Below are 11,447 nucleotides of genomic sequence, written 5' to 3'. Positions count from 1 at the left end.
GAATACAGGATGTTCCTGGCATCGCAGAAAGCTCAGAAGCACGGCGCTGGGTGCCCTTGGCCACCAAGGCAGGCTGTCCAACGCCACCCCCCAGACTTCGCAGGGCTCTCCTGTAGGCAGTAGGAGCTCAATACGGGTCCAAAGAGCCACATCCTCATTCGATGCCCATGTTGGTGGGGTGGTGCCCCAGGAGCTGGGCACAGCAGGATGAGCAATGGGAAGGGGCTGGGCGGGGGGCGGGGGGGGGGGGAGGTTCCTGAAGGAAGTGGAATATTGTTGAGCGAGCGCAGAAGGTGGTCGAGGTACCTGGTCAGCACAGACCCTGGAGGTGGGAGCCCTCCTAGGGGGCGGGGCAGGGGTCATGCCGAGCAAGCTGTGCACAGACCCAGGTACAAGACCAAGTGATCTCGATGGCCTCGTACTTCCGGGCCGGCCAAGTTCTCAAGGATTCTGATGGGCAGAACGGATTTGGGAGGGGGGCCCAGACCCCATGGAAGTCAGAGGCGAGGGGACCTGGGACGGACACTGGGAGGTCTGTGCCTTGCAGGACAGCGTGTGCTGTGCGTCCCACGGAGGGGAGCCGGGACCCCGCAGAGCCTGGTGGTCTCGAGGTCTCTATGCCCCCAAACCTCCGCCAACCCCGAAACCCCCAAGCAGAACCCCCGAGGCCCGAGGCCCGAGGCCCCCCCTTTCTCACCTGGGCCTGCTGACCATTACTAAAAGCTGGAAGGACCAAATAATGCACCTAAAGAGACCCCTGTCCTCGTGGTGTGTTTTTTATTTAATTTTCCAACGAACACACTCTTTTATCATCCAAAACCGTGAAAGTAAATTAAGAAGAAATGGGTTTCTCTCAATTAGGCTCAGCATTGCTTTGGGTAACTGCCTATAATTCTATTTAATGAAAAAATAAAATCATTATTCCACGTCTCCCCCGCCCTGTCACAGACCAACAGACGGCCTCCATTACCGTGCACCGTAGATTTATTTAATTAGAAAAATATTTTGTTTTCTCTGATTCTTTGGGAAAAGAAAAAAAAAAAAACCCTCCAAGCACAAAATTAATCAAATCTGTTACCTGGTGGTTAATGGCCCCTGCACCAGGCACCTCTCCGTCCACGCCACCGTTCCCACCCCGGCATTTCCACCCAAATCTGGATGCACCCCGCCCACAGGCCGCCCCCGTGCCCCCCTGGCTGTGTCTGCTAAACTCAGATGCCAAGATCCTCGCTGCCAGGCTGGGGACCCCCGTGGCAGGCACATGAGGAAAGGGGCCAAATTCTTCTGTCGCCAGAAAATATCGGTCCTCTGGGCACATCCACACTGCGCAGGAAGCCGGCCGGGACGCACACGTGCTGTTGGTTAAGAGGAGCACCCCGGTGACGGTGCCAGCCCGGGAAGCGGACCCCTGCCCGCAGGCCTCCTCTGGCCCCCAGGGACCGGGGCTGGCCCGGGTGGCGGGAGAGAGACCAGCCAATGGTACAGAAGATCTCACTCCCACGCTCCACGGGGGGAGAAGCGGGATCCAGGCTCAGGCCCCAGTGACCCCATGGGTGACCTCACATGACTCCCCCCCCAACCCGGGGCCTCAGAGTCCTCACTGCCCTGAAGGCACGTCCCTTACAGGGTCCCCAGAGCCACCATTCCGGCACTTTGGGCCACCTGGGCCCCTTCTCACAGACCCCAAGTAGTGACGTTCTCAGGGTCCATCGGGGGGGCAGAGGAGGGTGGACCGAGCAGGGCTGTCCTTGCCTTCGGGCCAGGGAAGCCTGGACGAACACGGCCAGACTGGAGAAAGCACTTCTGTTCCAGGGCCCGGCTCACGGGAGGCTCGACAGACGCTGTGAGGGAGGGGAGCAGGCAGGTCACGGGACTCTGAGCCCTACGGGTTCCTCCCTCTCCGCTCCCGCTTCCCCTCCCTCTCCCCCCCCTCCTCTTCCCTCTCCCTCCCACCTCCTCTCCCACACCCCCTCTTCCAGAGCCGGCCGTGTCACAATGCCCCTTCGTCCACTTGGGGAGGTGGGAACCTTCATGAGGGCATCCTTTTTGCCCTCATCCCGCCCAACCAGAGTGAAGGTGGGTGCTCCCAGAGGGAACAAGAGGTGGGAGGTCCGTGCCTCCTTCTTGGGGGCTCTGGGGCCCGCCCGCAGCCCGCTGACTCACCTAGAGGCCAGGCCTGGGACCTGGCACCCCCCAGCCAGCCTGCACACGGGGGACGGTCAGGAATACGGCTTCCCCAGCGTGGAAGTACGTCAGTCACGCCGGGCAGAGGTCAGGTACGCGGCTGCGACCCCAGCCCCCCAGGGCAGGGAAAGGTGTGACTGTCCCCTAGCTGGACCCCACTCACACCACAGGTGGCCCAGCAGGGGACAGGGTGAGGGTCACCAGCAGACAGACTTACCTGGGGGCAGTTTACTTGCCTTAACGGAGCTCCAGCTAGGGACCCCGCCTCCACCGCCCCAAAGCTCAGACCACCCTTCTGGCCAGTTGGGGCCTAGCCCATTAGATCTCCACCATCTCACCCTCAGCTCAGGCCTGTGTCCACAACCCCGGCCCCTCCCCACACAGCTCCTCGAGGATGGGACCAAGGTCTCCCCAGCTGACCTAAGAGGGGGACGCCCACAAGTCCAGTCTACACCGCCTAAACCACAGCCAACCATGCGATGGCCTCCAGGCAGTGTGGACAGCCTGGGTAACTGAGGGTCAGGAGAAGCTTTCCTCAGAACCCTCAGCAGTCCCGCTAGGACAGGGTTAGGGGAAGCAGGGGCATGCTCTAAACTCCAGGCTTGTTAGCGGGCGCGTGGTGGCGGCTTCAGCTCAGGGAGCGGGACTCCCCCGGCGTGAGGACGGGCCGCACCCGGGAGAGAAGCCCACCCACCTGCTGCCTGGAAGCCAGTGCCATCCTGTCACCTGTGACCGTGTGGTCCCCACGCACCCTGTTCTCATGGACTTGTGGCCCAAGCCTCGGGACACCCTGGTATGTCCCTTACCCAGCCCTGAAGGGCTTGGAAGTGGCGTCTGGCTGAGTTCCTGTTCTGCTCCTTGGGGTCTGGACTTTGTAAATTTCCTGGACACGCAGGCACACGCTCAGGTCAGCGCAGCGAGCCTGCCCGCCTCGCTCCCCCCAGACGCAGCCCGTGGCATCACAGGGCAGAGAACTTCTCTACCCAAGGCCACAGGAAGGGGGGCTTACAGAGGAAAAGCTGGCCCTGGAGTCGGGGAATCTCAGAGAACATGAGGGCTGGCACGAAGCGGTCAACGGAATCATTCTGGCCCCAGAAGTACTGGGAATTCCGCAGAAGTGTTTTCACTTAACCGCTTGGCAAGTGCCCACCACTGCCCATCCGGCCTCCACCTGTTGGCACGTGACCCCGAAGAAGAAGCAATTCCAGTTACAGGCTATAAGGACACAGGGACACCAAGGAGAGAGGCCAGAGAAGGAACCAGCCCTGAGACACCGACCTCAGCCATCCAGTCTCCAGGACTGCGAAAGAATCCAGCTCCTTTTAAGCCGCCTGGTCTGCACTGGGCCGCAGAGGGCAGGCCAGGGAGGCCGAGCTGCCCCCGCACAGTGGCTGGTTACCACGCGCATGTCCCCCACAGGTGGAGTCACCCTGTGACCAAAGACGTCCCCCCCCCCAGGGGAGGCTCCACCACACACGCTCCTGGCCCCTGACCCGGGGCTCAGACGCAGCGTGAGCCACTCACCCCAGGGGGCGCTCCGGGCTTCCTCTCCCAGGGACCCTTTGGGGCAGCATAATCGCCCGTCTCCTCTTCCCCATGCTCGCAGGCACACTCTGCAGGAAGAATGAACCACGGTGATTTCAGAGGGTCCCGACACACACCCAGCAGGAGACCCAGCCATGGCTCACAGGGAGGTGGGTGGTCCCAGGGGCAGCCCCACACCCAAGGCCGTCCCACAGGGCCCCAGCATTTGCCTCTCCCTTGGCTGGGATGCCCCACCTGCAGCTAGTCTTCCCATGAAGACAGAAAGACCAAAAACCCCAGAAACATCAAAAGAAGGGAGACAGTCAAGTGCAGCCCCAGCACCCAGAAATGAGCACCGCCGGCCTGGTTCCGGCATTTTCCGACATAATCATGATGATCGCGTCCCATGTGGTCAGCTCAACAACGGCCCCCAAAGACGCCATGTCCTCAGCCCCGGAACCTGTGACTACGTCACCTCACATGGTGTACGAGTCGGGCTTCTCTAGGAAAACCGAGCCAATGGGATGTGTACGCGGGAAGAGTTTATCGTAAGGAATTTGCTCACTCGATGATGCGAAGTCCCAAGGTCAGCAAGCTGGAGACCCGGCAGAGCGATGGTGTAAGTTCTGGTCCAAAGGCCAGCAGGTTTGAGACCCAGGAAGAGCGATGTGTCAGTTCAGAGTCTCAGGTCGAAGGCCAGGAGGAACAGGAGTTCCCTCTCCCCAGGGGAGGGTCAGCCTTTCTGTTCTATTTGGGCCTCAGCGGACTGGCGGGGGCCACCCATGTTAAGGAGGGCAGCCAGCTGCACCCAGTCTGCTTCCTGAAATACTAATCTCATCCAGACACACGCTCGTAGATACCCCTGGATTCATGTTTGGCCCAATGTCTGGGCACCCCAAAGCCCAGCCAAGCTGGCACATAAAATTAACCATCACCCTGGCGACAGGATTTGACAGATGGGATGAACTTAAGGACCTTGAGATGGGGGGGTCCTCCTGGATTAACCGGATGGGCCTAATGTGATCACCAGGGTCCTTATGAGAGGGAGGCAGGAAGGTGAGAGTCACAGAGGGAGATGTGAGCATGGAAGCAGAGGCAGAGAGAGATCGAGAGAGATCGGGAGATGCTGCACTGCTGGCTTTGAAGATGGAGAGCGGGGCCTCAGCCAGGGATGCAGGCGCCTCTAGAAGCTGGAAATGCCGGGAACAGATGCTCCCCGGAGCCTCCAGGAGGGACCCAGTTTCATCCACACCTTTAGGACTCTGACTGCCCCCCCCCAATTCTAAGATAATAAATGTGTGTTGTTTTAAAGCACTAGGTTTGTGGTAATTTGTTACAGTGGCCACAGGAAAATAATACACGCAGTCTGGCTTTTTTTCCTCTTAATATAACTCATTTTGTTAGCTGAGTAGAATCCCATGATTACGTAGCGATTCTTCAGCCGTTCCTCCAGTGGTGGGCATTTGGGGGGCGTCATAAACAGCCCTGTGGGGGACATCCAGGTCCTCAGTGCCCCCTTCCTGTCCCGCATTATTGCCTCTGCACGGATTCCCAGCAGCGGGGTCTCTGCTGCTTTTAAGGCAGTTGCTGTGACGATTTCCGAAAGTCCCAGCCCCACCCTGTCAACCCTGCCTGGGGGAGGGGTGCTGGGTTTTGCTCATTTCAGGGCATCCGGGCCAGCTTTGAAAGACAGCTTGCTTCAATCTAGGCTTATCGCAGCGGGTGGAGGCTGTCACTCCCCGAGGCCAGAGGCAGGTCCCGAGCCAGTGTCCCCTCGGCCTCAGAACCCCGCCAGCCACATGGGCTCTTCTGCCCTAATGGTGCCAGCTTCTCGGCAGACGGCCTGGCTGCCCTCCTTCCTGGTCTGAGGGGCCCCCTCTAGGCCTCTGTCCACTCAGTCCCCGGCCAGGACAGGTGGCTTCTCGCGGACCACGCGGAGCAGGCCACAGCGGGGGAGGACCCGCCCCCCACCCCACCCCAGGCACGTTGCACCAACGCTGGTTCCGGTGGAACCGAGAAGCCCGTGATCCAAACAGGATGGTGCAGAAAACCCATCTCTGTGGGTATTAAATGTCAGAACCCCTCTGCCATCCCTGGACCACCCCCAGGGTTAGAGCCTGGAAGTGGCGGCCAACTCAGTCTCCAGTCCAAGACCCATAGGAGCTGCAGGCTGTGTGGCCCTGATTAAGCCCCTGACCCGCCTGCCTGGGTCTCCGCTCCCGTGCCGGGGAGCAGCCTGGGGTGGCCCAAACACCTCTCTGTGCACCGTCTACCTGACCAAGCTCCCCAAGGCCAAGGGTGGACGCTCAGAGGGCAGGCCAGCCAGGAGGGCGTGCGGCCAGCAGCCCCTCACCCCCATCCCCCCCAACCCATTCACAGTGACATCTCGGACACCAGGTCCGAGGCCCCAGCTCCCAGTCCCTGCAGGTGGCCTTTGTGCATCGAGGGTCCACTCTCCACCCAGCCTCCTGCATACACGACAGGCCGCCTCCGCCGGGAGGACGGAGCTGTGCATGGAGCGCGGCCCCCCTCTGCTGGAGCCTGTGTGCAATGACCTGGGCAGGAAGCGGGTGGCCACCTTAATGGGGCTCAGGCCTTGGACCATGGGGCCCAGAAGGCAGACCCCCTTCGGCTGAACAGAGCTGCAGACGCGGCCCCCCAAGGCCAGTGCTGACCACGGTCTGCATCTGCCGAGGGCTCACCGTGAGCAGGGCGTCCCTGAGCTGTCCCAGGGGGACAGTGTCCCTGACCCCCCTCAGCCACGAGGGGGCATCGTTAGACTGTTTTATCGGGAAGGAAACTGAGGCACAGAGGGGCGACGCGGTGATCCGAGGTGAGGCTTGCTCGGGTGGGGGCCCCTCTCTCCAGAGGCCACTCCCCTCTGGACAGGGACCGCCACACAGGCATCAGGGTCACCAGTCACCCTCCGCCCACAGCCCAGGCAGAGACTGAGGCGCAGGCCCCGAGTCACCTGCTGGCCCAGTCGGGCGCTCTTCCCTCTGCAGCGTCTCGGTGTGGGGGCTGTTGGCCTGGGGCTCCTGGGAGGGAGGCGACTGGTGACAGGGAGGAGGAGGAGCTGGGGTGGACTCTGGCAGGGGGGGCCCAGCACCACCCTCACACCCCTAAGACTTCATCCCCAAAGCAGCTGTGGGCGGGGCCGGGAGCCCAGGTGGGGCGGGACAGGTGAGCGAGAGGCTCCCGCTGCAGGCTCGTGGGGTCGCCCCGTGGCCTCCTTTCTGCCTGTTGCCGGGTCTCTCCTGGAACGCAACCCCCGGCCCCGCACCCCCATGGTCAGCCGTCCTTCCAGCCGTCCCCCTCCTGGGTGCTTCCCCAAGCCCTCGCCAATATGGGCTCTGCGTTCAAGGCCTGACCCCAGCATCCAGTGTCCAGGGCCGCCCACACCACCAGAGGCCCCCGGCGGCCCAACACCCCTTCCCTGGCACCCGGGCCCGGCCGACACCAAGCCCAACTCGGAGGTTTCAGGTCTCAGGCTCCGCCCCGACGGCCCCCCCAGGACGCCAGGTCCCGCGGGCGACCCGCAGGACTCGCTGTCCCAGGCAGACGAAGAGCTTCTTTCATCACGTCACAGGCGACTCCCCCCACTCTGAGGAGAAGGGCTGGTGGTCTCGGCAAAAGTAAACAGCAGGCCGACTGTTTATCTGTCCTGACGGCAAAAGCTGGGCCATTTCTGACCACCATGCCGTCGCTCCTGAGCGGGGCTGCAGCAGGACACCGGCCGGGGCTCCAGCCAGGACTGCGCATCTGAGACTGAGCTCACCCCCGCCCCTCCCCGACGCCCGGCTCACTGGGGGCGTGGGGTCAGCACCCCTGCAGGCCTCCTGCCACCCCGGCCCCCCAGCTTCCTGACCTCCACCCCACCCCTTGTCCCCCAGCGCCCCATTCCCCCGACCTCCAACCCCCAGCCCCATAGCCCCTTGTTCCCAGGACCACCCCATGGCCCCAGCTCTCTGGTCCCTAGGCCCCAGGTCCCGGGCCTGGCACTCCAGCCCCGCCTATGCGCGTGGGAGAGGACCAGGATGGCCAGCCCACCTTCGCCCCCAGGAAATCCTCTGCACGGTGATTCACGTGAGCCTGTCGACTGCCGTGAGCTCAGGGTCACGGCTACTAGGAGCAAACAGAGGCCCCTGAGGTTAAGGCAGGTGTCAGCTCTCACTCATAGCCTGGGCGTCCACACGCGCACACACACGTATGCACACTCACAGGTACAACGGGCACACACATGCGAACATGCGTATTTACGCAGAGTGTGCGCACATTCACACACACGTGGATACATCTGTGGCCACACTCAAATGCCCACGTACACACATGTGTGTGCATGCGCCCACATGAACGTATACACATGGGTGTACTGTATGCACACACACACATGCACAGCACATGCACATGTACACACACAAATGCAGCCCCACACACTCGCATGCAGACACAGCACACACACGCACGTGCACAGACAGCATCCATGTTTCTGGTGCTCTGAGAAGCTCAGGGCATCCCAGTGAGGAGGAGGAAGGGCAGAGGAGTGGGTGGATGGGCCTGGGTCTCTGCCGTGCTGGTTACGGGGGTCCTGAGATGCCCCCGAAGCAGCGAGACCCCCAGTCAGCACCCAAGGGCCCGTCGGGACAGAGGGGAGCGGCACGTGTGGCCCCAGCTCTGAGTTAGGAAGGGCCTGGAGGCTTCTGCAACACCGCGGAGTGGGGAGCCCTGGAAGAGATGGACGCTGCACCCCCACCTGCCCAGACAAGCTCAAGACATGGTTGTGTTTGAGTCCGAGAGTAAAAAGCGCTCTCAGACGCTCTGGTACACCACAGTGTTGTGGGATCAAGGTCAGAGCCGCCACAGCAGGCGAGAGCGTGCGGCCTTTGCGGGGAGTGGCGGCCTCGTCCCTGGGGCCTTGGGAAGGCACTGGGCAGGGCTTCTCAGGGGAGAAACAGCGACAGGATGGGGCTCCGCTGACCAGCAGGCTCGGCCCAGGCAAGGCAACCCCGCTTTACGGGACCCCTGTATCTTGGCATCCCATAATACCACACTCTTTTTAAGACCCAAGACCCTGGAAGATGTGCGGGTGTACTGCCATGATTTCAGTGTTTCTAAAAATTCCAAACCTCACCTTTCACATCATGAGGTCAGGATCAATGCCTCAAATGCTCGGTTTATGCAAAAAGAAACCCACACAGAGCTTCCCAGAAGTCTAGACCGGCCGCCCTCAGGGCCCACAGTCTGCAGGCATGCAGCTGCAGCAGAAAGCGTCTGTGTAGGAGGAGTCCCAGCTCCAGTCCAAAGGAGTCCCAGCAAGGTGAAGTTTGTGCTGGATGGCAGAGGGAGCGATACCTGTATAATTGCGTCAGAAACTCCATGCAGACCACACGAAACCCAGGGAACAGAGAGGAAACTCTCTCTAAACAACAATGATGACTTGCTGCCAGCACAAAAAGGGGAGTCCCTTAAAAACTGAGGGCTTCTCAGAGGCCACAGAACATGGCCTTTCTCCTCTCCCCTCATTGCCTCGTTTGCAAGCTGGTGTTGCAAGCATCCCACAAAGGTGGACTCCTGCCCCTGACCCTTTGGATCTGGGGTGAAGGATGCAAGTCCAGAGCAGCCTGGGTGATCTGTGCTTTCTCTCTGTCTCTCTTTCTCTCTGTCTCTCTCCTCACCCTGCTTCTGCCCTGAGAACAGCTCAGACTGGCCTGTGGAGGAGGCTGAGGTGCCCAGCTTACAACCAGCCAACCCCCAAGGGTAGGGGGGACACAGCCTGGCCTGCAGGCTCCCCTACCTGATCCACTGCTGACCAAAGAGATGTGAACAATAGTCAGCACTGATTATTTAAGCTCCAAGTGTTGGGGTGGTTTGTTATGCAGCTGTAGCTAACTGATACAGACAGGTTCACTTGGAGACAGAAGGGTCAGAGACAGACATTTGGAGAAACAGCAATCTCCTCACCATTTTCTAAAGTATTGAGACACAGAAAGAGCTTTTGTCCAGCTGTTCTTACATGCATTAACTTTTTGTACAAGATACTTTGTTTTAATCCCCATCCACCCCCACTGCACACCACAGCTGCTACAGCCCAGGCGTCTTGTCCTTAAAAAGACCTTAAAAAGTTAAACATGTCCTTAAAAAGTTAAAATCCAGCTCTTCCGGGCTTCCCTGGTGGCGCAGTGGTTGAGAATCTGCCTGCCAATAATGCAGGGGACACGGGTTCGAGCCCTGGTCTGGGAAGATCCCACATGCCGCGGAGCGGCTGGGCCCGTGAGCCACAATTACTGAGCCTGAGCGTCTGGAGCCTGTGCCCCGCAACGGGAGGGGCCGCGATAGTGAAAGGCCCGCGCACCGCGATGAAGAGCGGTCCCCGCACCGCGATGAAGAGTGGCCCCCACTTGCCACAACTAGAGAAAGCCCTAGCACAGAAACGAAGACCCAACATAGCAATCAATCAATCAATTAATCAATAAAAAAATAAATCTTTAAAAAAAAAAAAAAAAAAAAAAAAAAAAATCCAGCTCTTCCTTAAGCTCTTGAGTAACACGCAGAAACCTTACCATCATTTTCCTGACTTTAAAATTGCAACCATGGGACTTACCTGGTGGCGCAGTGGTTAAGAATCCGCCTTCTAATGCAGGGGACGCGGGTTTGATTCCTAGTCGGGAAACTAAGATCCCACATGCCTCAGGGCAACTAAGCCCGTGCACTCTAGAGCCCGCGCACCACAACTAGAGAGAAGCCCTCAACAAAGGGCCCACGCACAGGCCGCAGCAAAAGATCTGATGCAGCCAAATAAATAAATATTTTTTCAATAAATAAGTAGAATAAAAATTAAGAAAATAAAATTGCAACCATAATTTTTAAAGGAGGGAGAGTAATTAAATGCTTGTAAACATTTCAGACATTAATAAGGGAATAAATTGTATTTCCTCTTAAAATATTTCCATATTCTGATGAAACAAACCTCCCCAAGTACTTGTTAAATAACCCTTATAATTCCAATGAATTAAATTGATAAATATAGAAAAATCTTTAAATTCTCTTCAAATTCCAATACTGTTCACACTTAGTAAAGTTATCTTATGTCATTCAGCTTAAAATTACAAACCTGAATCAATTATTTATAATTTGAAAGTAGAAGCCCAGGGCTACTCTGTCGGACACTCTAATACACCAAATTCTCTTAAATATTGCAAGTACATAAAATACCAAAAAGAAATTATTTCTAAATTTAACAATAAGCTGTGGATAGTTTTGCTTTACTGTCATCTCCTTGCTGGATTCCTGTTCTCCGAGGGGACAGAGTTGGTTACTCACCAGGGAACGATGACTTGCCCACTCCCAAGTGACCTTTCTCATGATCCGAGCGGCCGAGCTTTTTATAGCCGCTGTGCAGTGGGCTCCAGCCCTAAAAAGGGATGGTCTCACAGTCCAAGCCCGTGGGTTTAAATCCGGTCATCACTCAGTGCCCCTAGGGAAGCTGGCCACTCCTGCTCAGACTGGGGCTGGCCTCATTCCTGGAATCCAGCTGGTCAAGACCAGCAGAGCCCAGCAGAGCTGCGGCCAACCAAGCCTTCACGTGATACAGCCGAGAAAGAAACAGCTGTCGCGAGTCGCTGAGATGCTGGGCGGGGCTGTTCCTGCAGCCGAAGCGACCACCGCACCTGTCTCTGCTCCTCTGGAAACACTGAAGCATCTTCTGAGCCTGAGCGGAGGACACTGGACACCTTCGTCAC

At 58.6% G+C, this 11,447-nt stretch overlaps 1 protein-coding gene and 1 long non-coding RNA gene across 2 annotated transcripts; both read right to left on the bottom strand.

Annotated features, from left to right (window-relative positions):
- Positions 1 to 778: 778 nt before the first annotated feature.
- Positions 779 to 7,407, bottom strand: LOC103004255 (uncharacterized). The gene is made up of 6 exons (XM_028167638.2): positions 7,402 to 7,407; positions 6,680 to 6,761; positions 4,274 to 4,391; positions 3,709 to 3,797; positions 1,683 to 1,841; positions 779 to 1,355 (listed from the first exon to the last, which is right to left on the bottom strand). Exons 1-6 carry the CDS (start codon positions 7,405 to 7,407, stop codon positions 1,075 to 1,077), a joined length of 735 nt encoding a protein of 244 aa, XP_028023439.2. The 3' UTR covers positions 779 to 1,074.
- A 247-nt stretch (positions 7,408 to 7,654) lies between these two features.
- On the bottom strand, positions 7,655 to 11,078 carry LOC130705585 (uncharacterized). Its single transcript, XR_009005863.1, has 3 exons — positions 11,029 to 11,078; positions 10,310 to 10,378; positions 7,655 to 9,060 (listed from the first exon to the last, which is right to left on the bottom strand). It is a non-coding gene; the product is annotated as an uncharacterized LOC130705585 (long non-coding RNA).
- Between the last annotated feature and the right edge of the window lie 369 nt (positions 11,079 to 11,447).

This window comes from Balaenoptera acutorostrata, chromosome 1, assembly GCF_949987535.1.
Source record: "Balaenoptera acutorostrata chromosome 1, mBalAcu1.1, whole genome shotgun sequence".
Classification (NCBI taxonomy): domain Eukaryota; kingdom Metazoa; phylum Chordata; class Mammalia; order Artiodactyla; family Balaenopteridae; genus Balaenoptera; species Balaenoptera acutorostrata.
The sequence above is the reverse complement of the archived record's forward strand: the minus strand, read 5'-3'. Positions and strand labels throughout refer to the sequence as shown.